Here is a 26,464-nt window from a genome sequence, read left to right on the forward strand (position 1 = left end):
TCCATGTGTCAGTGGTGTCCAACTGGGAAGATGATTTTGGCCTCAAACTAATATTAATTAGTGGTGGAAACATTTAAATTTGATTTGGAGATAAATGCTTCAGGCCATGACCTTGAGTGAAGTGATCTGGTATCTTCTCGTAACCTTGCAATTGAGTTTTTAAAATGATGTTGGAGGTTTCTCTTTATCACCATATCTGTGAATGGCACAGCAATGCAGCTATAAGGACTGCCGCCTCACAGCACCAGCGACTTGCGTTCAATCTTGATCTCCAATGTGATGCATGTAGAGTTTGCATGATTTTCCTGGGACTTCAGCGTGACCCAGTTTTCTCTCGCATCTGAAACCCATGCGCGGGGGTTGTCCAGTTTCCATAAATTAAACCAGGTTGTGTGCTAGAGTCTGGGATGAGTTGACAGGAAAGTAGGGAGAATAGGTCGCAGGGAACATTCGTGGAAGAAAAGGACTGCTTTGTGAGCTCGCAAGGCCTCAGTCGACTGGATGGCCTTCTTCTATTGTGCATGGAAATAGATGGAAATATGGAGTTGTTGCCATCCTACTGTGAACTCCGAAAGAACATGTTGGTGTTAAATTCAAAAATATTGGGCTTGCGTCTGGTGGATGAGAATATTAAAAAATTTCAAACTTGATCCAAATTAACCCATTTTAACACAGGTGGGCAAACTATTCATTGCCATGGCTGCATTCATCATATAAACACGATAAACAAAAGGCATACCTCATATTTCAGATTCCACCCTGATCATTCAACATTCGCACACTTTAGAAAACCCATTAGCTAAAGATGAGGTCTGAAAAAATATATTAATGAAAAATATATATTTAGACTACTATTTGTAGGTCAGGAGAGGCCTCCAAGTGCATTTATTTATTTGCCTCCTCCCCAACCATTTTTTGCCATCGCCCGTTCCCTTGCTCCAGATTAAGGGCTTTTATCCTACCCACCACTGCACCGATTCAGTGATCATTCCCCACCCCTCATTCCCACCACCTCTCCATGGATGCCCTTGCTAATGCACAGGTCTTCATTCTGCATCTAAGCCCAATCTCATGCTCAATTGGGAGCCATACCTGTCATGCTCCTGTATTTCCATGTGTAACCCCCCTTACCAACGTAGAAATCCTACTCCGAACACTATCTGCGCCAAATCTTCTTGAGCGAAATTGCTCCACAATGTTGGCGCCAGCCAGGCAGCAAGCAGGAAATGAATGCAGCCAGAACTTCTGATGTTGGCTGAGTTATGAGATTATTAGCAGTGAAATTCAAACTATCGACCCGGATTAAACCAAGTTTATGATGGAATTTAGACTTGTCTTAAAGGGTGAGGTGTATGCTTGCAGAATGTTGTGGGTAATTTAGAGACGACTTAAGTATGATTTATATTTGAATGTGTTTGTCTGAGTTTATATGGCTGAGTTTAGGTGCCTGTGATGCTGCAAGCAATATGTTCACTGCACTGGTACCACACCATGTTTGTGCATATGACAACACACTCGTCAATAATCAATAATACTTTGCTTTGTCAGGTTGTTTTTGTGTAACAAAATGTGTGCTGATCATCCCTGATTACATGAGTTGAAACATCTTTTGAGCAATAAGGAAAGGCTAAACGCAAGGCTTCCTTCTGAGCTGAGAATATCCATGATGCTTCAGACACTGGCAATGAAGGCCCTTGTAACATTTCCCAGCAGTGATCAGGTTAACAAAGCTGGTTTTGATACTCACCCCAGACGTGAAGGGAAGACACAAAAGCAAGGATGCTGACGTGAAGACATGTATGATTCATGCTGCTCTGTGAATTTATTAATTTTTTTTGTTTTGTTTCCACTTGTGCTCCTGCCACCAGATAATCTAATCATTTGACAGTTAGCAGCAAGAGCCAGTTCATGGTTTTCAAACTATAAAATAATTTACATCACATGGTTTACTGACTTTTTAAACCACAAACATTCCAGCAACACACTTGTAGGAATATGAGAATAACAATCATAAAGCATAACCTTTTTGCATAGTATTAAATGAACATAGACATTTAGTTCTTTATTTACAATTATTGTCTGGGTAAAAAATTCATAAAAACAGATGGATGAACTCATGTCATTGGCCAGACAGGGCCCATTGCCAATTGTTCAGCTGCAATTTTTTATTATTTATTATTTTCACAAAACTCATGCTGATAAATACATTATGTAGAAGCAAGCAAGTTTGTATTGCAGAATGACCTTAATAAATTGATCCTTCAACTTCGCTCATTCTAGGCTGTCCTTCACTAAACAGAAGCCAAAGAAACAACATTCTTTGGAGCTTGTGACCTGTGGTGGTGACTGGCTGAAATTTCACCTAATTAGATTATAAACAAAAGCTACATCACACATGCATGCCCACAGAAGCCCAGATTTATATGTCTTACTTTAAGTGTGTCTTATTTTATATGTGTTGCTATATATATATACACAAGATTTACTGGCAAATTCAGAAATGCCTGAACTCAGAATTACAGGCAAGTTCCTTTTTAGCAGAGCACAGATAGTTCTTCAATATTTTATCTTTCTAAATGGACCTCTGCAAGTCACAGAATCAAAGTGAAAGTTTAAAAAAAAAAGTTTCACACTGCCCATGACATAAAGATTGTTTTATGCTTACAGCCTGATTGGCATTTAGCCCCAATCCCAATAAAAAATATTTTGGGCTGTTATCATCTTGAAGCGCTTTTGGTTTCACCCTTGTGACAAGCTTTAAATGGCCGCCCCTTAAGGAAGCAGAGTAAGTAGATTTAAACCATACTGCTGGGATGGTATAATGTATTTAGTAGATGTCCGCGGAAAGACAAGCTTGATAAAACCACGCAAAGCACATCTAAATACTTTACAGAAAGTTTCATTCATATTTGCAGAGTGCTGATTATGAAGATTGTCCTTTAAAAAAAACTAAATTAAAAAATAAACAAAAGCAACCCAGATTGTTTTGCAATTTTTGACAGCCTTCAAGCTGATTTAAAAAAAATTCCAATTAGCCACCAAAGGGAAAGAAAAATTAGAAATCAACACAATATCACAAGATTTCAACACTACTTTGATTTTTTTGCCCATATAGACAAAGCCAAATATAACTTATTTTGCAATCAGCTCTAATAAACCCATCACAAGCTTGGATAGTTACAGTTATTTTGAAACATCTTATTTTAACAAGCAGGTGTCTATATATAGCAGACAGTTCAATCAAATTACATTTCAAGTTGGCCTTTGCGAGTCTGAGAAAGACCAAAATTAAATTCAAGCATTTATATGAAAGAAAAAAATCCAGAGGACTTTAGGTACTAAAGATATATTCTAGGAAATAAAGGAAGCCATGCTGCATTTTTGTCCACGATCATTTAACATTAGTGTACCACTTTAAACAATATTTCCCTGTTATATTTTGGCTTCTTTGTTTCTGCTAGCAATATCTACAATATTTAACAAAAAAGCAGCCAAATTCAGTACACAATTGTAATGAAACAACTAGAATTCAATATTACAGATGTACTTAACCAGAAGAGCTGCTTGTACTACTCAGCAGAACTTATACTCTACAAATAAACAAGAAAGTTATCTACAGGTTTTGTAAACAAATTACATTCTCTTAAGGACATAAATAAGTAAGAGCCATTAAGCAGGGCAACATGCCAAGAAACAAAGAAGATAAACTCTGCAGGTATTTCATAAATGCTTAGAAAGTCCCTCTGTTCAATTGGTGCAATTCTACTGTGCAAGTTGAGCTTTGCAAATTCAATTGTTTAAAGTTTTTTTTTCTTAAATTAATCTATACAATTAAGTCCATGCCACACAAGCACTTCAAAAGTCACAGACCAGTGGATTGGATAAATTGCCTTAGATGCACTCAGCTGTGGTCCTTCCAGTGAAAGTTTGGGAAATGTACATTCATGCAGGATCTCTATCTTGAGGAGGGTCAGCCGAACAAGAAATCACCTTTCCAGCAAATTCCCTTCTTGCTACAGAGCATAGAAGAGCACGTTCAGAACAGTTTATCAGCCAGCAGGTTTTGTTTTTGTAGATTCTGTTTTTGCACAGAAATGGTCAGCTAAAGTGATGTTTCCAGGCTATGTAGTGGGCTCCCAGGACTAGAAGAGGTAGCTGATTTACTGGTGTCAGTTGTAAGGTTTATTCCACTATCAATAGCATTGTTGTTCTTGTTAGGAGATGAGGGCGGACTGGAGTTTAGCTTAAGGGCAGCATCTTCTTCTATATCGGTGTCGTCGATAAGGGGAATGTGTGGCTGTGAGTCATCTATCCTAAACTCGGGATGGGTCATGAAGTTGTGAATTGAGGATCTCGATTCCGGTTTCTCTAATCCTTCATAGAGAGAGCTACGGAATGCCTTCACAACGCGGATCTGCAAAAGAGAAAACCAGGTCAAAGGTAAACGGAGGTCTCCAGTGGCAGCTGCAGAATGGAAAGTAGGAAAACAACAAAGGGGGCAGAATATTTAAGGCAGTGCGGTTATCTGAGATCCACAGTCACAAGATTATATAAGCACACATAAGTGTCTCAGTTTCGTGCACAGTGAGGTCGGTGAGAACTGCAATAAAACTGGGAAAAAAAGGCAACCGTGTAGAACTCATGGAAAGCATTGGTTAAATAAGCAAAGATCCAATGGGTATAACCTTGTAAAAGCCACGTCATTTAGTTACTTAAAATGTTAATGCAATGTATATCCATGCAGGTGAGATAATCTTGCAGTAGGTAGAAGGGTGAAAAGTGAGAAGTAGATTTAATTACATTTGTAGGATATAAATATATATAAATACACAGATATATATATTTATATATTCAGTATGACAACATACAAAAAACATAGACTACATGATTGCACAATTAAAGTAACCGCTCATTACAAGATGAACACTAAACAGAACGAGGAAAGCTGACTGCAGAAAACTGGGAGATAAAATGGTGTCTCGCTGATGTGGATGGAGCAGCCAGGAAGCACATTGCTGGTAATCAGGAATACAAATCATGCCACAGAACTAGAAGGCCAAGTGTAGATGGAATGGTCTGGCACAGTATGGAGACAGCCATATTCAGAAGCCTGGTTATTTGAAACATTAACAAGCATATTGCATATCCATGCACATTGGGGTAAACATTCGAGTATAGGCCCAGTGTTTTATCTCCGGTCTCCAAATAGGCAGTTTTTTGGGTTTGTGTGGTTGTTAGGAATGTAAAAGTTTCTGATTTCTCAACACAATCTTCCTTTTCTCAGTCAGTTCCAAAAAAGATAAAGAAACCTTGTACCATGTTAATTTGACCGTCTGGTAGCGACTTTGGGCCGGATGGTTGAATTGCTATTACGAGAGCCCTGGTTTTATTTTCTGCTTCAGGCACATTTCATTTAAATGTTTAGTTCAAACAGAGTCCCATTAACATGCCACAGGGTATAGGAGCTATTTAATCTGGGATGTAATAGATGGCAAGGGGAGTCAATGAAATGGATGCAAAATGTACCTTAATTACTAAAATAAATTTTACTTGTCATAAGTTTGCTCACTGTGTTTCTGTTGCTAAAGATACCATATTTTCACATTTGTACTGCTGATCATCTAACAGTTTGCAATCTGATTTAAAATGTAAGCACAACTTAAATAACTGAGAGAACACACAGAACCACATGATCAGAATGGTGCCACAATTCTCAGATACTGGTAACACATCATTCATCACAAACAATGTACTACAGATGTCACCAAACGTCCTCTTCACGCCCTCCCTGTTATCAATGCCCACATCTGCCTGTCCATCATGTTAGACACAAAATACTGGAGTAACTCAGCGGGTCAGGTAGCATCTCTGGGGAGAAGGAATGGGTGACATTTCGGGTCGAAACCCTTCTTCAGAAGAAGGATCTTGAAGAAGGGTCACGACCCGAAACGTCACCCATTCCTTCTCTCCAGAGATGCTGTCTGACCCGCTGAGTTACTCCAGCACTTTGGGTCTATCTTCGGTTTAAACCAGGTCCTCCCTACACATATCCATCATGTTAATTCTATTTGGATTTTACTTGTACACAGTCCTAACATTTTACCTCTGATCTTCCGAATAATCCCCGAGTACATTCATTCTGTAGTTTGGCACTGTATTACAAAATGTTTGCGTCTGCATCAACATAAAGAGGTAATTGGTAACACTCACTCCATGTATTTCTTTCCATAGGTTGGCCTCCATAAAATTGCAACAGCTTCCATGTTCAGCAGTTCTTTCCTACATTGTGCTCCCTTTTTCCTGTATAATTATCGTAACTATTTCTACTTCTTTGACATTTATATTTTCCGTCAGTGACTGAGAGCAGAGGACTGGCATTCGGCATGTCCTCGGGACATCCTGAAGTACTTTGCCACTTTTGAAATGCAGAAAAAAAGCAGTACCACAATAAGCTCCTAAGAATGATCAGCTAATTTGTGTTAGTAACATTTAATTAGATAGAAATAAAAGTAAATGCACTAGAGATAGCTCTTCTAGAATTTAAAAGTGAGGATGTAATGCTGAGGCTTTCTCGGGCACAGGTCAGACCTCATCTGCAGGACTGTGAGCAGCTTTGGGCCCCATGTCTGAGGAGTGCTAGCATTGGAGATGGTCCAGAGGAGGTTCACAAAAATGATTCTGGGATGACTGGGTTCTGTGTGATGAGCGACTGATGGCTCAGGGCCTGTACTCACTGGAGTTTAGAAGAATGAAGGAGAATCTCATTGAAACTTACTGGATAATGAAAGGCTTAGATAGAGTGGATGTGGAATGGATGTTTCCACGAGTGGGACAGTCTAGGACCAGCCATAGGCTCAGAATAAAAGGATGTCCCATTAGAATGGAGTTAAGGTAGAATTTCTTTAGCCAGAGAGTGGTGGATCTGTGGAATTCATTGCTACTGATGATTGTGGAGGACGTCATTGGGCATTTTTTAAAGCGGAGATTGATAAGCTTTTGATGAGGAAGGGTGTCAAAAGTTACATGGAGAAGGCGGGAGAATGGGGTTGAGAGAGAAAGATAGACCAGCCATGATTGAATGGTGGAATAGACTCGAAAGGCCGAATGGCCTAATTCTGCACCGATGACTTATTAACTTCTTTGCAAAAGTGTCATGGGATTTTCTATCACTACCCTTGTTAGGTGACAAGTCGGAAAGACCACCAGTGGAGTACCACACTTACTACACTGAATGCTAGTGAGACATTTGTGCTTCAGTCTCCGGATTGAGACTTGCGCTCAGAGGTTAAAGTGCTAACAACAGAACCACAGTTGATGGTGAATGCTACTTCCTGCCTTCAGCACTCACTTTTGTGATTAACATAATGTCAGTCGTTATCCAATCAGCCAGGACGCTAACATAGTTGGCATATTTCAGTTCCTGGTCCAACACTTTCAGGTTCGCATTTGTGGGCTCCCAATTTGCCCACAATAACATTGGATAAGATGGGTTACAACAATCTCCAACTTGAAACTATGTTTCCTTCCATCCTCACACAAGCCTTTATTATCTCATCCTTCAACCATTTTGGAATTGATTCTGTCTTCGAGTAACTCTTACTATTGCTTCACACTGAGTCACTTGTTTCTGAATTACAAACACACTCATCAACCTCTTCCATTCCATGGTCTTTCAATGAGCAGCTTCCATGTACATTTCTTGCCATTGTGACTTTCCTACAGCTTTCCATCCAGCTATCTAAGCATTCCATGCAGAGACATTGCAGCCATATTAAGATATTAAGCCAAATATAGGATTGCTGATTCTATTTTGGCCTTTATTTTGGCACCTTTATTATTGACCTTCCATTCTGGAAGTCATGTTCCTGCACTGCACTGCATGGTGACGTGATGCTCCTTCATTAATGTACACCTTCCAGTTTGAAAAAAGTGTGCTTAATACATAAGACCGGGAAAGCAAATGGGATACAAATCATCTCATGAATTGAGGGTTGTTGATATTTTCAATCCAAAAACATATTGATTTTCCATTTTGCATTGCATTTATAGATCTCGCGCTGTTGCTGCCAGATTTTGAATGTCAGCTATGAAGCTAAATTTTTATTCGTCACTTATGAATGGACTGACTAGAATTTGTTCAAAACACCATAGATTTTTGACGCTCGCGTGACTTTAAACAAATGACAGTGATGCACATCAATGTCAACCCAAAGTCAGTCCATGGAATAAAAAGTGGTTTTATTTTGAATAAAAGATTCACTCCACCGGTTTAGTTATCAGTGCTCAAATGCCTTCAATCAAAAAAAATCCACTTTGCTTTTATCTATACAAGCTATTTGCTTAGGTCACTGACTGAATCTGTATCACAGATAGGTTTTCCATTCTGAAACAGATGAAGACTTAAAAAGGCGGAGAACTGCTGATAGAAAGTAGTTGATCTGGAAGAGATTTTTACAGGACACCAAGGCAAGCAAGGTCTATGGTCTTGACATCTTTAGATCTTCATATTCTACCAATGCCGTTGCGCCAATTCTATAGTTACCACACTGTGAATGACATGCACAAATATAATTAGAAATTCTACGTTACCCGTTGTAATCATGATTGATGTACACTATGACTTATTTTAGTTTTAAATGAGCATATGGTTAGCCAATCGTTTCTGGATTGGGGTTGATTCACATCACGTGTTCTATTTTTCCCTTTATTGGAATAGAGATAATATTAGTCTTATCAATACATTTAATGAAACTGTTTTTTATTACAAATTTTGAAGAAACTGCTGTCCCAGGCTATGAATATGAAACATGCAGTACTAAATAGCATGCATGTTTTTCTTTATCCCCCTTTGAAACAGCCAAGAATAGTTTGGAAAGAAAACTTTTTTAAAAAATGTGGGAATTTATGATCAATTGTCGCCACATTACTCAGATTGAGCTCTATCATCTGAACATGTCAAATAATGACTGGAGACAACTGCCCAGGCATTCACGATATAACCTGGGCAGTGGCTCTGGACATTGAATATAAGAAAAAGGACTCACAAAGCACAGACAAGACAAAAAATGAGTAAGAAATAAACTCTTTTTGGAGGCAGAACAGAAAAACAAACAACAAGAAAATGTACTGTAAATTGACAAAAGACTTTGGGACAAGACGTGATGACAATCTCATGTGGCCGCCTTATTCTCCCGGGCATTCTCGTCATCTGCTTCTTAGTCACCCAGAAAGTCAGGCGAGTTGAGGCTCAGGAGTGTCCTTGGCAGTGAAGACCACAAAGGCTTTGTCTAAGATGTTGCAAGGAAGGAAACATAGTTTAAGTAAATTAAGCCCATCGTTATGTTCTTGATTTGCCTGGTTTGAATTGCCACATGAGGAAAAAAAAAATATGAGACTGCATGTCGTTCAGATGACACACTGTAAATTAAAAGGTTTGTTTTTTGGCATTCTGTGGGCTTATACTCGAAAGTTTACACACATTTTTTAAGCCTAATATCTAGACTCATAGGCCCAAGCAGTTGACATTCATTGCAGGCTCGGGTCAGACTCACAACCTTCTTTCACTCCCTCCTGCTGGACCCTTTGCCTAGGGTTGTCTAGTCCTCTAGAGAAAACAAACACATTCACTTCAGACACATAACAGGTCGCTGAGAGGTAACTAAATAATACTGAACTCTACAAAAAGACTGACAAGACGATTAGTATCAAATAGTTAAAAAGCAAGTGGAGAGATGTGAAAGATCATCTTGTGCATTAAGAATACACACTCACGCCCAGCAGTAGCAGCAGAAACGCTGGTAGGAGAGGAAAGAGCATTGGGAGTAGATAACGATACGTGAGAAGGGCTAGAAATATTGGTTACATCTTGATTTTGGCTGGTAACGGATGACTGGCGCCTTAGAGCCCCCTGAAAGGAAGTGCCACTCTTGAATGTGTTGACTACTTCGATCTGCAATGGAGGAGAGAATGAGAAAGTTTGCTTAAGATGGAGATACAAGATTAATGTGCCAGGGAGCCTCCAATGCTCAAGCATGATTCAATTAGCACAATTACACAGAACCAAAATCTTGACAATTTTCCATCAAAATGGTAAATTTAAAGAAATGGCATTCTTGCCCATCGATCAATGTCCAATATTAACCCCAATTGTAACGTCTTATATTTTGTCATGTTTAACCAAACCACAGGTTAGCTACTTAGATGATTTTAATTATATCCAGCTTAGGATATGTCCTTCATGCACAATCTTAAATATAAACAGATATCACAAAGAAAACTTGAAGCAGCCAGGAATACGATTACTTTAAGTGCAATAATTCTAACAGCCTTTGATTTTCTTAAAAGTCACTAAAAGCCATTTAAGTTCTTAACAAATAATATGCTGAAAATGTAATTCTTTTCTAAAATAGCTTGCCATATCTCATTTCAGTACATTGACCACATATCATCATTTATTCGCAACAAACTGGGTGCTTAAAGGAAACCAAGATTACAACAGTAGCATGAACCTCTCATCATTTTTTCTCAAGCAGCAAAATGAAGCGGACATTTGAGTATGTTAAAGATAAATCGAATATGCACTTATATTTAAATTAGATTGCATATTGCACTCTCTCTCTTGCCAGAAAAAAGAGTTTTGATAACAAATAAATACTTTTCAAATTGGATATGCATGTCTCCATTTCAGTTTTTCTTGACCCTTTATAAACGTAAAAAATCAAAAACATCATAAATGTTTCTTCCGACAGATGAGATGGAGGAAAATCATGACTAACCATGCCGATGGTTACTAACTAACCTATAATGATGGAATTATAGAATACTTATTTATTTAGTTTAATTCAAATACACTTTTTTTTGTTGCAAACTGAGATAGTTAATTTAAGATGTAGCCAGTGGTGCCTTTGGCATTCCAAGACTGGATGAAGAGGAAATTAGATAAGAGATCAACTTCTGATCATTTTGCATTTTTATTGTGCTGGACAAAGAAGCAATGGCTCAATCATTTAATGACAATAGACAATAGACAATAGGTGCAGGAGTAGGCCATTCAGCCCTTCGAGCCAGCACCGCCATTCAATGCGATCATGGCTGATCACACTCAATCAGTACCCCGTTCCTGCCTTCTCCCCATACCCCCTCACTCCGCTATCCTTAAGAGCTCTATCCAGCTCTCTCTTGAAAGCATCCAACGAACTGGCCTCCACTGCCTTCTGAGGCAGAGAATTCCACACCTTCACCACTCTCTGACTGAAAAAGTTCTTCCTCATCTCCGTTCTAAATGGCCTACCCCTTATTCTTAAACTGTGGCCCCTTGTTCTGGACTCCCCCAACATTGGGAACATGTTTCCTGCCTCTAATGTGTCCAATCCCCTAATTATCTTATATGTTTCAATAAGATTCCCCCTCATCCTTCTAAATTCCAGTGTATACAAGCCCAATCGCTCCAGCCTTTCAACATACGACAGTCCCGCCATTCCGGGAATTAACCTAGTGAACCTATGCTGCACGCCCTCCATAGCAAGAATATCCTTCCTCAAATTTGGAGACCAAAACTGCACACAGTACTCCAGGTGCGGTCTCACCAGGGCCCGGTACAACTGTAGAAGGACCTCTTTGCTCGTATACTCAACTCCTCTTGTTATGAAGGCCAACATTCCATTGGCTTTCTTCACTGCCTGCTGTACCTGCATGCTTCCTTTCATTGACTGATGCACTAGGACACCCAGATCTCGTTGAACTCCCCCTCCTCCTAACTTGACACCATTCCGATAATAATCTGCCTTTCTATTCTTACTTCCAAAGTGAATAACCTCACACTTATCTACATTAAACTGCATCTGCCATGTATCCGCCCACTCACACAACCTGTCCAAGTCACCCTGCAGCCTTATTGCATCTTCCTCACAATTCACACTACCCCCCAGCTTAGTATCATCTGCAAATTTGCTTATGGTACTTTTAATCCCTTCGTCTAAGTCATTAATGTATATCGTAAATAGCTGGGGTCCCAGCACCGAACCTTCGGTACCCCACTGGTCACTGCCTCCCATTCTGAAAGGGACCCATTTATCCCCACTCTTTGCTTTCTGTCTGTCAACCAATTTTCTATCCATGTCAGTACCCTACCCCCAATACCATGTGCCCTAATTTTGCCCACTAATCTCCTATGTGGGACCTTGTCGAAGGCTTTCTGAAAGTCGAGGTACACCACATCCACTGACTCTCCCCTGTCAATTTTCCTAGTTACATCCTCAAAAAATTCCAGTAGATTTGTCAAGCATGATTTCCCCTTCGTAAATCCATGCTGACTCGGAATGATCCTGTTACTGCTATCCAAATGCTCAGCAATTTCGTCTTTTATAATTGACTCCAGCATCTTCCCCACCACTGATGTCAGACTAACTGGTCTATAATTACTCGTTTTCTCTCTCCCTCCTTTCTTAAAAAGTGGGATAACATTTGCTATCCTCCAATCCACAGGAACTGATCCTGAATCTATAGAACATTGAAAAATGATCTCCAATGCTTCCACTATTTCTAGAGCCACCTCCTTAAGTACCCTGGGATGCAGACCATCAGGCCCTGGGGATTTATCAGCCTTCAGTCCCATCAGTCTACCCAAAACCATTTCCTGCCATTTGTCATTCCTCCAGATTCTTGAAGGAAGTTCACTGGGATAGTGACTATAAGAACCACAACGAGCCACAGAACTACTTCAGTATGAATCACCAAGGCAAAGAATTATGAGAAGAAAATGGGAAAAAAATCAAAAGAATAAATGTTACCCTTTGCTGAATTAGAAATGCATTCAATCCATCCAAGATACAAATTTACTTTTTTCATTAATCTTTTTATTTTTTTGTCCATTAGGCTCCTTGAAGGATTGAAGTGTTCATTAAACACAAGGAGTTGTAATATCCATGAGTTTTCCACCCCAGAGGGTAATTACTGCCCAATCCCTATATTCAAGTCTCAGGTTGATATATCTCGGGAAACTAAAGGATATGGGGAATGAATGGCAATGTACAACACACAGGATCATATTAAATATTGATGCAGTCTCTTCTCCTGTCCCTATCTTTATCTGTTCATCGCCCATGAGGAACTGCCAGTGGAGTATTGGGGAGAGCAAATGCATCAAATTTCTCGGATAAATAATTTTAGAACTGCCACAAACACAATTTTGAACTTGCATTGGTGTAAACTTTTCACAGAAAGTTATATTGTTGCGTCAAAAGTTTAAAAGCAGCTTCAACAAGGGAATTGTGGTTCATACAATAACCACGTCTATTTTAATGCTGTTTTAGTAAACTAGTGTGGTAAGGTTTGCAGAAGGATCTGAGTTGGGGAAATATAATTAAATTCCTAGTTTAGAAACAATGATTTCTTTTAAATATTGAACGAAATGTCACAATTATTTCTTGTCCTGAGGGATGGTACTGTGCCAGTTGTCCAATAATTTGTTATAGGAAGGAAATAAATCGAAGCCTTTTAGTCTCACAAGGCCATTCTACCAATTAATTATGTCATAATCTACATTTCACTGAGCTGAACTTGTTTGAAATCTAGAAAATAATTACATCTATTTTCTACCATGACACCATTTCTGCCAACTACCAATGTAACCCTCTGAAGACTTTTGGCTGCCAAATAATCTGCATTCAGCTGTGATAATATGTTACGTGTGGTATGATACCAGTTCACAATACAGTGGAGCATAAAGCTCTGGATCATTTGGGAAATTAAGACCATGGGGTAGAACCAGTAACTAGGGAAATCCAAAATAATTTTTCATACAATCTAGATAAATGTGATTGCAAGAAAATTTGATAAAGAGATTGATAATGTTGCATTATGATTTCATGGGTGATAGTGAACATCATACAATAATATTTAAAGTATTTATAGGAAGGAAGAATGAAAAATTAAAATCCAAAACAGTAAAAAGGGAGCTACTTTCAATGATTTGATGGGGGATCCAACATTAGTAAATGGGAAACAAGAAGTGGTCAAGAAGTCAGAGAATGAGCATGTCATTGAGAACACAAGATCATTAGAAGGAAACAGTTTTGAGAATTGGACTAAGCACAAGAAGTACAAATTCTGATGGAAAAGTAATTTTCCCACAAATTAGTAAAACAAAATAAGGGACAGCAAATGCTGTAATCTTGAGCAAAAAAACAATACACTGGAGTAACGCAGCAAGACAGGCAACATCGTTTGAAGGAGAAGGACCGATAATGTTTCGGGTCAGGAGCCTTCTTCAGACTGATAGTGTAGCGGGGAGAAAGCTGGTAAAAACGGGGTGAGGAGAAGGGGTGAGGCATGAATAGGGAAGTGATAGGTGGATACAGGGGAGGGGTAGTGATCGGCAAGTGGGTGGAAATGTTAACAAAGGCTGGAGGTGAGATGGAGGCAAAAGGATGCATTTTGAATCCAGGCTCAACTTGCAGCAAGTTCAGCCTTCTGGACACGACTCATCCAAGAACACAAGTAATAAGCAGAAGGGGCAGAGAGTCACACTGCTTCTCGGCTCGTCATTCAGAGCAAACAACTGGCAGCATCTATCCTGACAATCACTTTTACCAGCTTGTAAATGTTATTGAGGCTTCGTCTCATCATTCTCAACTCCGGTAAATATAGCTGTGTTGTGATCTCTCCTCAAAGCACTGACTGTAATCTGGGAATCTAACTAAGAAACATGCAATCAAAATGTTGAGACCTCAACGTTCTGCAAATGCCTCATTGCAGTGTGCCTATGGACATGAACATATCAAGTGTGCCTGTATCTGGCCTACACTGACATACATGGTGCACACAAGCACCGCTTGAAGTTGTGCCTACCATCTTTACTTCCTGGCTGTTAATTTTTGACAAGCTGATTTAAAACCTAATAAAAATTTGGCAATTCACGGAGCATTCACATGCTGTCACACAAGCCTCGTAAAAGACTCAATGTCCGGCAAATACGAAGTCTTGAAGCAAAAATGGAAAATTAAATCCCTTCTGTTCAAGAGATTTTGGTTACTGAGATCAGACTATGGAGACATCGACTCAATGTCCAATACATTATGACAAAACTGGCACCCCAATGATTTGGTCTGCCATTGCCAATGTAACTGTTATGCTTAACCATCTGAATGTAAAATTGTGACTGTGGCTCCATATTTAAATCAAGCATGAGTATGAATATGACAGTAGAATGTGTTTCTTTCCTGAAAGATTCAAGTCTCAGGAACAGCATGGCATTGAACATACCTGAGTTTGGATCCTGTTTAGACCTCTGAACCAAAGTATTTGTCCCCGTCTCAGCTCCCTCTCTGCGTGATCAATCTCTTCGGCGTCTTCATTAAGTTCATCTTCTGGGATGTCATCCTTCTGAGTTCCATGGCCTGCTTCCTTCAGAAACTTCAATCGATTGGTGGGGACGGAGGATATTACCTGGAGGGGAAAGGTAAGTGAGTAGAGATTGTTAATCTCACTTTCTTGCGCATTTTTCCCCCAATCGATTTCAGTATGAAGGGAACAAAAAAAAAGATTCATGTTACTGTCTGTAACAGTGAGGATCTAAAGGACTGATTTATTTCTCCTTTTCATCCAATAAACACTCATTTCCGAGACAGGATATTTTGGAGAAAAGGGCAATCTTGATTTCTTGGGGATTTCTGAGGGAGGAAGTTCTAAGAAATCAAAGTTATAAATGTGAGATGGGAGCTCTATGATGGTTCTGCCTCATTATTCTATGGTCAGTTTAGTGGTTATCTCCAGGACGTGCAACCTACAGTCTATTTCAGGGTCAAGGACTTAAAACGTGTAGTAATCAATACCACATCCATGGGTAGGAAGGAACTGCAGATGTTGATTGACACCGAAGATGGGACACAAAATGCTGGAGTAACTCAGTGGGACAGGCAGCATCTCTGGAGAAGAATGGGTGAAGTTTCGGGTCGAGACCCTTCATCACCGAAGATAGTCACAAAAAGCTGGAATAACTCATCGGGACAGGCAGCATCCTGGAGACAAGGAATGGGTGGCGTTTCGGGTCAAGACCCTTCTTCACCTGAAGAAGGGTCTCGACCCGAAATGTCACCCATTCCTTCTCTCCAGAGATGCTGCCTGTCCCGATGAGTTACTCCAGCATTTTGTGTCTAATACCACATCCATGGTGGCTAACTTTTCAAAATTGGCTGGGGTTTCCCAGGAGAGGATAGCAACATTCTCATACATCAGGGATCACATATAGATCTGGCAGTGAGCTAGAGAGGTTTTCCCAATAATCTACTATCATTTCTGGCTTTAATGCCAAATTCTTTAGCTAATTAATTTAATTTTGTTAGGTGAGGTTCAAACTTAGAATATTGGTCATGGAGTTGCAGTGTTATACTACTCAGGAAACAAGTCCTTCGGACCAACTCATCAATGCCACCAAGTTGTTGAGCTGAACTTGTCCCATTTGACTGCATTTGGCCCATAACACTCCAAACCTTTCCAATACATGTACCAGTCCAAAGGACTTTTAAACCTAGTGATTGTACCTGCTTCTACACCATTCTGGCAGGTCATTGTCTAGACCTACTTTGGGCCCTGATCTAGCAAATCCTCATCTTGGCCTCTAGTTTACTAATGCAGTGAAATAGCCATTAGGTTATTGTACCTTGGTGAATTTCACATAATGGTTCATATTGTGAATTCTGTTTCTTTCCACATGCTTAGAAGCCAGCCTGTAGTAGCTAATTATTGAAGAAAGTATTTTGAAAAAAAAAAATTGGATATCATTTCTCACCAATATAATTTGCATTTTCAACCATGAAGTGAGAAAGCTGGATAGATTTTCAATATATTTCTCAATGGACTCAGAATAATTCATTACCTGTCCCCATAGCAATTCTCCCACTCCCAGAACGATGCACCACAACCACTGGTCTAGTTTCAGAGGGGTACAACTGAAAGGTTTTCCTCCATACTGAATAATTCCAATCTGTATCAAACAGAAAATTACAAAGAAAGATCAGAACCTGCTTTTCAAAATAGGATGATCATAGAAACATAGAAAATAGGTTTATCAGGAGTAGGCCATTCAGCCCTTCGAGCCCACACTGCCATTCAATATGATCATGGCTAATCATCCAAAATCAATACCCCGTTCCTGCTGTCTCTCCATATCCCTTGATTCCGTTAACCCCAAGAGCTAAATTTAACTCTCTTTAAAACATCTAGTGAATTGGCCTCCACTGCCTTCTGTGGCAGAGAATTCCATAGATTCACAACTCAATGGGTGAAAACGTTTTTCCTCATCTCAGTCCTAAATGGCCTACCCCTTATTCTTAAATTGTGACCCCTGGTTCTGGACTCCCCCAAAATCGGGAACATTTTTCCTGCATTTAGCCTGTTCAATCCCTTCAGAATGTTATATGTTTCTATAAGATCCCCTGTCATCCTGCTAAATTCCAGTGAATATAAGCCCAGTCGATCCATTCTTTCATCATTTGTTCTTCGTTGCTAAACTGTTGATATTATTCTTATATAAGTTATGTTCCTATGAATTTGAAAGATGGTCTTTGGCATAAATCTAAAGCAGCACTACCGTCTTCAAAGCAATTGTGTAAAAGAGTGTTCCTAGTTCAATTTGTGGACTGCTCCAGGTCAACTTATCTCTCTCTGAATAGCAGTGAGAATGCAAAAATCAATATCAGCATCCTCGAACCCAAGAACGAAGGGAGAGAGCAATCAATCAAGTTTATTGCTCCGTCAAGGCATCAGCATTGCTGGAGCTAAAGGTAAATTGATGGTGTCAAGTTTACATGTGATGGTCAGTGATAGTCAACAGTCCTGGTTCATTCATGTGGAAATTCGCCTATAGATAGACTTATAAATTCACCGCTAGAACCCAAAAGGTATTGCAGATTTCAGCAGAGGAACAACTCGAATAGGGAGGGAAACACGAGAGAAGAATCATTTATGGACTAAACCAGGAATGCAGTGAAAATATGAACTCAGGGTTATTCTGAACCACATACAACTATGCTGAAAAAACACATTTTAAAACCATATTTTATGTCCTTTTGTGAATACCAACTGGAGTTGCATTTATTAGCATCTTAATGGATCCAAATGTCATCCAGCAATCAATCTGAAGGTCAAAACTCAGTGTTGTGTCAGATAAATACTCTGGTTTGGCGTTTTAACCCGATACTCTCAAAATTCAGAGGTAAGAAAAATACTGACTGAGCACAGTGATTAGGATAAAACCATGGACGTAGTTGAAGAGCAGACAGATGCAATTTTATCCAGGCTGCAAGACTGAGAAGCAAAGTTCATTCACCATGTCTACTTGTCCATACAAGACATTATATGGATTAGTGTGCTTGTTCCTGGATTCTGTTTGTAACTCATCTTTTTACAAAAACAATACAATTAATTGCGTACACTATTAGAAAAATAAAATTAAAAGAGAAAATGTAGTAAATACTTGGCAGCTGAGGCAGCATCAGTGGAGAGAGAAACAGGGAGTCACATTTCAGATTTGCTCCTTTTCTGAAAGTTTGTTTCTCTTTCCATAGGTGCCATCTGATTGTTTGGAACATTTTCTACTTTTACTTCAGAGTTCCAACATCCATGGAATTTTATATTTGTACCAAGAAAAAAACATGAATTTATCAGTAGTTTCGTTTCTTATGTACCTGGACTGCAAAAGTACCAAAGACAATACTGCAGAAAATAGGATTTCTGAAAATGCCATCAAACACATTCTTCTCTCCATGAATCTTGCGAGCATTGATTTCGTTGAAGAGTTGCAGCAAGACGAACGTATTAAAGATGATGGTGTAGTGCTCAGATGGTGGGGCATGCAGTGGAGCATTTCTGCCACTGTCGATGTTAAATATGGTCTCCCCTGAAAACAAGCAAACACAAAGTACAAGTTATTGCTTCAAGTAAACATACCAAAGAGATCAACTTCGATGGATAACTTCTCCTGGTGGCTTCTTTGGCTTAACCACACTCCAAAGACGTACAGGTATGTAGGTTAATTGGCGGGTAAAATGTAAAAATTGTCCCTAGTGGGTGTAGGATAGTGTTAATGTGCGGGGATCGCTGGGCGGCACGGACTTGGTGGGCCGAAAAGGCCTGTTTCCGGCTGTATATATATGATATGATATGATATGATATGATATGATAACCTTCAAACTTTGACTGATTAAACCATGGAAATAACCCAGCATGTTCTTGTTGCTGTTTGCTATCAAATGGGGATTGATTATTCACATATCTTTTTGTGATACATTGCTCAAGAATGGGCAAGTCCCTGCCAAGAGTGACCTGGTGTGGGGGGGGCATGCCGTGAACAAAGAGGCACCCGGCGTGGGGGGGGGGTGGAAGAAACACCAAGGGGACTCGGCGTGGGGGGGGGGGGAGTTGAGAACAAAGGGGATCTGGCATGGGGGGGGGGGCTGGGAACAAAGGGGGATCTGGCATGGGGGGGACGCTGAGAACAAAGGGGGATCTCGTGGGGGGGGGGGGATGCTGAGAACAAAGGGGGATCTGCCGCGGGGAGGCGCCGAGAACTAAGAGGGACCCAGCAGGGGGAGGTGAAGAAGGGATGAGTACTTTTTGTAACTTTGTCGGCCCCTTTGTGGTGACTCTTTCGTGCACTTTGTGCGCAAAAACAAATAATTTCACTGCACCGAGCTCGGTACAAGTGACAATAAAGTATCATCATCATCATGAAAATATTAAAATTCTGTAAGGGAAACTCATGCAACTACATTCTTCGCATGCATTATAAACGTCTTGGCTCTCAAGTGATCCAGCAGCCACACTTTCTCAGAGAATTCCATTAGAGAAATAAGCTGAATGAACTTCACATTAAAATGGCCATTGCTAAATTTAAAACCCATCGAAATGGAAAATGAACACTATCATTTTTTATGACTTCTTTCAAATGAAAAGAAATGTGACTCTCCATTCACCCACCATCACATTTCCAGAATGAATACACTGGCTCTTAGTTATTAGATTTCCAATAACAGCTAGCATGCTAGACTCATTACCTTCTGAAGAAACATTGTATATCTGCAGCAAGCATTTATACTTTAAAAGAATCAAGCAGTAATGGAAGCAAATATTTATACTCATTTATTTCAAAGTTACTGAGTAGAATAATTATTTCTATCGTCTCCTTTGAATCTTTTCAAAGGTGTATAAACAAAGTGACTGAATTGTATTTTGACCATAAGGCAAAAATATTTACGCATATCTAAAATAGATATTTCTGCAAATATGAGCTGATGAGTTTTAAAACCTCTACATCCAGGTCCTTGATTTAAACATTTGCAGTTAATTATTTTCACCTTTCAATAAAATGCTTACTCAGGACATTGCACCAAGTATCCATCAAATGGCTGAGACATTAGTATTGCATAACTACTGGACCACGCAAATTACTGCAACATTTGGCCCTTTTCTCAACAGGTCCACATCTGAGCTTTACTTGGATAGATAATAGAACAGGAATATTGATTATACATTTGTCCTTGTACAAAGAGAAATAAAGGATGAATCAGCGGCTTCAAAGTAGATCAGATCATTCGGCCTCAATCATGGAGTGAATAGGGTTTTTTTTTTAAAGATGGGGCTGAGTATCACACCTACATAATGCACTCGACTGAATCAACTCAGAAACACAATTTTAAGATTTTACCAAGATAACCCAATAACATTTTTTTCAATCATAACATTTTTGCTGTTCATAGGACTTATGGGCTATGTAGGTAAACTTATCTTAAATCTTGAATCAAATTCACAAACTCCTTTGCAGTGAATAAAAAGAGGATATATGAATTTGACAAAGATATGAAGATTGGCCTGGATTTTAGTGATGAAGATTTAGGGCTTGTCGTTCAGTTCTGGTGGCTATGTAGATGTAGCTGGAGATAGAGCACAGACTGTCTCACGTCCGATTCAATGTCCAGCCCACTACAGAATATGTACGAAGGTAGACATAAAAAGCTGGAGTAACTCAGCGGGTCAGACAGTATCCCTGGAGAAAAGGAACAGGTGACGTTTCGGGTCAAAACCCTTACTCCAGAGATGCTGTCAGACCCGCTGAGTTACTCCAGCTTTTCGTGTCTACCTTCGATTTAACCAACATCTGCAATTCCTTCCAACACAATATGTCCGAACAGGAAAAGAAGAAAAAGCACGATTCTTCCACAAAGCAGAAGAATCCTACTAAGTCAAAGTCTAAAGCAAGTATTATTTTATAGGAAGTATAATTTAGACCAAAGTTATTTGAAGAATATGAAATAAAGACTGGGAAATATCGACTGGGTGAAGGATAGAGGTAACAAAGATTGTTATAACAATAAAAATAACTAGGCTTTTCAAAATGGAGAGAAGGAATGGGTGACATTTCGGGTCGAGGCCCTTCTTCAGACTTATGATGTTTGTGTGATAATATTTGATAGCCATTATCACATAGTGCGATAGAAATTAACTCTTGAAATAAGAGACAAACAGGAAGATAACTTTGTTCAAAACTTTACACATTTTAAACCTTTGATCATTTAAGCATGGAAAAAAAATCACATGCTGTGTTATAGTTAATGTGCAGAATTATTTTTTTTGACAGTAATGAGCACATCATATCATTAACAATAAAACCAGGCGAATTGACTTCATTTCTACGGCCCAAAACCGGCAACTTCACATTTTTCATGTAATTCAGTGGTGGTCCTGACAGTGAGACTCCATTTGAGAGGAACTTGTAGAAAGTTGAATTTAATTGCGAAACTCCCCTGTGTCTGATGTTGCCTGCACTTATAAAATGCAGCTATCATTAGCCTTGACAAAATGTAGATAGGAAATTATGGGTTCATTTATGATGCAGAGGTAAAATGTCTCTTCATTATGATAAACTAGATTCATATCTTGCTCCCTTACAAAAAATAAAATTAATTTGTCAAACAACATTTCTCCGAGATTATCTTCCTCTTAAAGGTGATGCAAAACATTACTGTGTCTATTAAGATTTACTGGAATTACCTGAACCGCATTTTATGGCTTGGTTTTCAGGCGGTGCATACAGAAACATAACATAATGAGGGAGATAAAATATAGCCATTAGAATCAAACCTGAAATAATTAATATCTCACGAGCATTCAGTGCTGCATTCCAATTTGTTTTATTTTAAGCTATCCTTATAAAATAGAAAGATATGTTTGTTTGAAGGAAGTAACAGCTCACTAGAGCCCGTGGATTCTGCATTAACGAAATTCATAACGATGGGAAAAATGTTGAGGCCATCTGAATTTACCATTGTTATGGATAAAATCTGAACAGCTTTTAGAGTGCACTCATGTGCAATAAGCTCAGGAATTCTGAGGGCGTTGTCAATGATTTCCTGCTAAAGTCTTGACCTTGTGTATTCAGAGGGAGTCAATGAAGGGATTACTTTGATCAGTCCGCCTGAACCTACCTGATCTCCAAATACTTTAATTCCCTTTCCCATTCCCACACTGACCTTTCTGTCCTCTGCCTCCTCCATTGTTAGAGTGAGGTTAAACACAAATTGGAGGAACAGCATCTCATATTTCACTTGGGCAGCTTACAACCCAGTGGTATGAATATTGATTTATCTAACTTCAAGTAATCCCTGCATTCCCTCCCTCTCCATCCCTCCTCCACCCAAGTTGCACCAGCTTCTTGTTCTTACCTAGCAAACATCCAACAATTATCATTATCCTTTATCATTGTTTCTTTTTTGCATATCTTTCATTAATTTGTTCTATATCTCCCCACATCACCATCTGTACCTCTTGTTTCCCTATCCCCTGACTCTGGTCTGAAGAAGGGTCTCGACCCGAAACATCATGCATTCCTTCTCTCGAGTGATGCTGCCTGTCCCGCTGAGTTACTCCAGAATTTTGTGTCTATAAAGGGAATCAATCAGTTCTCTATTGTCAGAATTATGGTCTGGAATCTAGACCTTGTCTCCTGGTCCTGATATATAGTGGCATTAATGTTTTGCACATTGCTTCCAAAATTATTTCAATTGACTTATTGGAATGAATTTCTGAAGCAGATTAAAATGTAATGGCACTATTACATAATCTTCATGGTGATACCGATGAGGGATGAGTATCGAACCACATATTACTGCAAAAAAAAAGCCAACAAAAAACCAAAAACATAATCCATTGATGGATGAGCTACAACTGAGATGTTAGTGGTAAGCTAAGCCATAATTAAAGCTTAGCAATCCACTGATTCTGAAATATCTAAGTGTGGATTGTCATTCCATCAAATATGTATTGCTGAGGCTCTATACGGTGCAGGTTGGGCCGCATTTGGAATATTGTGAGCAATTTTGGGCACCATATCCGAGCAAGGATGTGCTGGCCCTGGAAAGGGTCCAGAGGAGGTTTACAGGAATGATCCCAGGAGTGAGTGAATTGAATTATCAGTCTGAAGAAGAGTCTCGACCCGAAACGTCACCCATTCCTTCTCTCCTGAGATGCTGAGTTACTCCAGCATTTTGTGATGCCTTCGATTTGTACCAGCATCTGCAGTTATTTTCCTACACAATTAAATTATGTTGAGCGTTTGACGGCACTGGGCCTGTACTCGCTGGAGTTTAGAAGAATGAGGGGGAACCTTATTGAAGGGTACCGGATAGTGCAAGGCCTGCATAGAGTGGATGTGGAGAGGATATTTCCATTAGTGGGAGAGTCAAGGACTAGAGGTCATAGCCTCAGAATTAAAGGACGTTCCTTTAGGAAGAGGATTAGAAGGAATTTCTTTATTCAAAGTGTGGTGAATATGTGGAAATCTTTGTCACAGAAGGCAGTGGAGGCCGATCAAAGGATACTTTTAAAGCAGATATAGGTAGATTCTTGATGAATAGGGGTGTCAGGCGTTACGGGGAGAAGGCAGGAGAATGGGTTTAGAAGGGAGAGATAGATCAGCCATGATTGAATGGCGGAGCAGACTTGATGGGCCGAATGGCCTAATTCTACTCCTATCACTTCTGACCTTATGAATATTATTTCAAATTTGCATGCATTTTAAAATAGTAAAACTATTTTACTATAATTTTTAAACTTATGCTTTCGCATTTCTGCTTCTACTTGGTGAGTAGAGTGATGCGTTTACTTTATAAAATCTTTAAAAAGCAAGATAAAGAGGAGTATGTACACTCTGTTTTGCTGTTTGTAAACATACATTAAAATGGCCACCTGCCCAGTCAGTATGATGGGATCAGGCCAGAGGGCGGCCAAGCTAGTGCAGCGGTAGAGTTGCTGCATACAGCGCCGGAGACCCAGGTTCGATCCTGACTACGGGTGCTGTCTGTACGTTTTCCCCGTGACCATGTGGGTTTTCTCCGAGATCTTTGGTTTTCTCCCACACTCCAAAGACGTACAGGTATGCAGGTTAATTGGCTTGGTGTATGTGTAAACTGTTCTTAGCGTGTGTAGGATAGAGTTAATGTGTGGGGATCGCTGGTCGGTGCGGACTCGGTGGACCGAAGGGCCTATTTCTGCGCTGTATCTCTAAACAAAACTAAAAAAGTTAAGATGCCCTGCAGCCAACAACTGAAAGCAAACGGGAGAGATTGCTGGTTCTTTGAGTGAAGCTTTCTGCAAGGTCATCTGCCAATCGTATTCATTTTTTTCTTGCAAAACTGAAATATATACCCTCACATTCTGTGTCAGCAGGAGGGATACCACATTACATACCAGCAAAGAGTAGAGTGAAGATAATAGTAAGTTGGTATATTCCATGACCCAGAATATTCTTCATCATGGTTCGCGAAATGAGGGGCTTGTTCCTGCCGTATGGTTTTCTCAACAGCAGTGCCTCTGTGGGTGGTTCTGTGGCCAGGGCCAAGGAGGCAAAAGTATCCATGATGAGGTTTACCCACAACATCTGCACAGCCTTCAGGGGTGAATCCTAGAGAGGAAACAAATTATGTCGTGTCATTAAAAATCCTTCTCTTACTCTCACTGGGTTGAGTACGGCAGATGCATGTAGCATAAAGTGGTTTATTAAAAATCTTGCAATGAAATAAGGCTTTACAATTGATCAAATATCAGAGCGCAATGTATCCAAATTTTACAAACCAAGACGGCAATTGACAAAGATGGAGGTCAGATGTGTAAGTGCACAGGGGTGGCACGGTTGAGCTACTGACTCACGATAACAGAGACCGAGGCTAAATCCTCACCACTGCCTGTATCGAGTTTGCATATCCTTCATTGACTACTCAGGTTTCCTCCAGTTGCTCTATTTTACTGAAGGAAGTTTTCGATCCGAAACGTCACCCGTTCTTTTTCTCCGGAGATGCTGCCTGACCCGCTGAGTTACTCCAGCACTCTGTCTATGTTCGGTGTAAACCAAGCATCTGCAGTTCCTTCCTACACTTTCTAGTTTCATCGCGCATTTCAAAGAAGCGCAGGCTAATAGATAAATTGGCTGCTGCAAATTGCTCTGAGTGTACAGGTGAGTGGAAAAATCTGGGAGGAGTTAATGCGGAAAAGAGGAGAATAAAATGGGATTGCTGTAGAATAGGTTTAAATGGATGGGTGATGATCGGCATGAACTTGCTAGGAAGAGGGGCCTGTAACTCTATTGTGTCTTTCTATGGCAATTTCTAGAGGCTGAAATCTATTTTGACGAGATTGAACAAGAACAATAAGAAGGAAGAAGTTGCATTAATGGGTATCCTTCGTAACTGAAGTGTTAGAGAGCTCACACTGATTTTCTGCAAAAATAAGATGATCATCATTTCAGCTTCAGCAAAAATAAAGGATACGTGTTGGCTCGGACATCAGTGGCACTACACATTCTTCTTCAAGTAATGCCTTGGGGACCTTAATACTAAACTGGAGAGATCACAGAGGTTCAGTTTAATATATTCTCTAACACAGCAGAACACCGTCTCTTCAGAGAATACAATGATTTTGATCTGTCAATATATCTTGCACATGTGCGCAATTTTGTATTGTTTCTCAATGAAGACAACCTTCAACTAAGGTTATTTAAACCTAATCAGGCTAAGTTTTAAAAGTTGTAGAATTTATGCCAGTTTAGGTCATAAGAAATAAGGAATAGGTGCTTTTTGATAAGAGCATGGTCGACAATCTACCACAACTCCACCTTTTCACACTGCTGCTATAAAACCTAATCCAAAAGTATTTCGGTCTCTGCCTGGCACACACACACACACACTCAACAAGTGACCAACTTCCCCAGGCATGGGGAATTCCAAACATTGACAACTAACTGAGTGGAGGAACTTTGCTCATCCTAACCTTCGAAGACTGTGGTCTCCACACCCTGCCAATATCCATTGCTCCAATATCCCCTAGATTTACATTTGCCAGGCAGAACTATACCCAACTTCCACCTTGTCAAAACGCATGTGAATTAATCCTCTTTCTTCTTATCTCCATTGAACATAGC

At 39.7% G+C, this 26,464-nt stretch overlaps 1 protein-coding gene across 13 annotated transcripts in view; it reads right to left on the reverse strand.

Moving 5' to 3' along the window:
• Positions 1 to 1,806: 1,806 nt before the first annotated feature.
• atp2b2 (ATPase plasma membrane Ca2+ transporting 2) overlaps positions 1,807 to 26,464 on the reverse strand; it is a 1,022,617-nt gene continuing 997,959 nt past the window's right edge. For 7 of the 13 annotated variants that reach the window (XM_078414003.1, XM_078414006.1, XM_078414002.1 and 4 more), the window contains 6 exons: positions 24,739 to 24,952; positions 18,684 to 18,895; positions 16,874 to 16,981; positions 15,262 to 15,444; positions 9,863 to 9,949; positions 1,807 to 4,414 (listed from right to left, as the gene is read on the reverse strand). In XM_078414003.1, the coding sequence (XP_078270129.1) occupies positions 4,103 to 4,414; positions 9,863 to 9,949; positions 15,262 to 15,444; positions 16,874 to 16,981; positions 18,684 to 18,895; positions 24,739 to 24,952 (1,116 nt within the window). In that variant the 3' untranslated portion in view covers positions 1,807 to 4,102. Of the gene's footprint in view, positions 4,415 to 9,551; positions 9,605 to 9,771; positions 9,950 to 15,261; positions 15,445 to 16,873; positions 16,982 to 18,683; positions 18,896 to 24,738; positions 24,953 to 26,464 lie in introns of all 13 variants that reach the window. The other 6 variants (XM_078414012.1, XM_078414015.1, XM_078414010.1 and 3 more) reach the window with 4 other exon arrangements.

The sequence above is a fragment of the Rhinoraja longicauda genome, chromosome 17, assembly GCF_053455715.1.
Source record: "Rhinoraja longicauda isolate Sanriku21f chromosome 17, sRhiLon1.1, whole genome shotgun sequence".
Taxonomy (NCBI): Eukaryota; Metazoa; Chordata; class Chondrichthyes; order Rajiformes; family Arhynchobatidae; genus Rhinoraja; species Rhinoraja longicauda.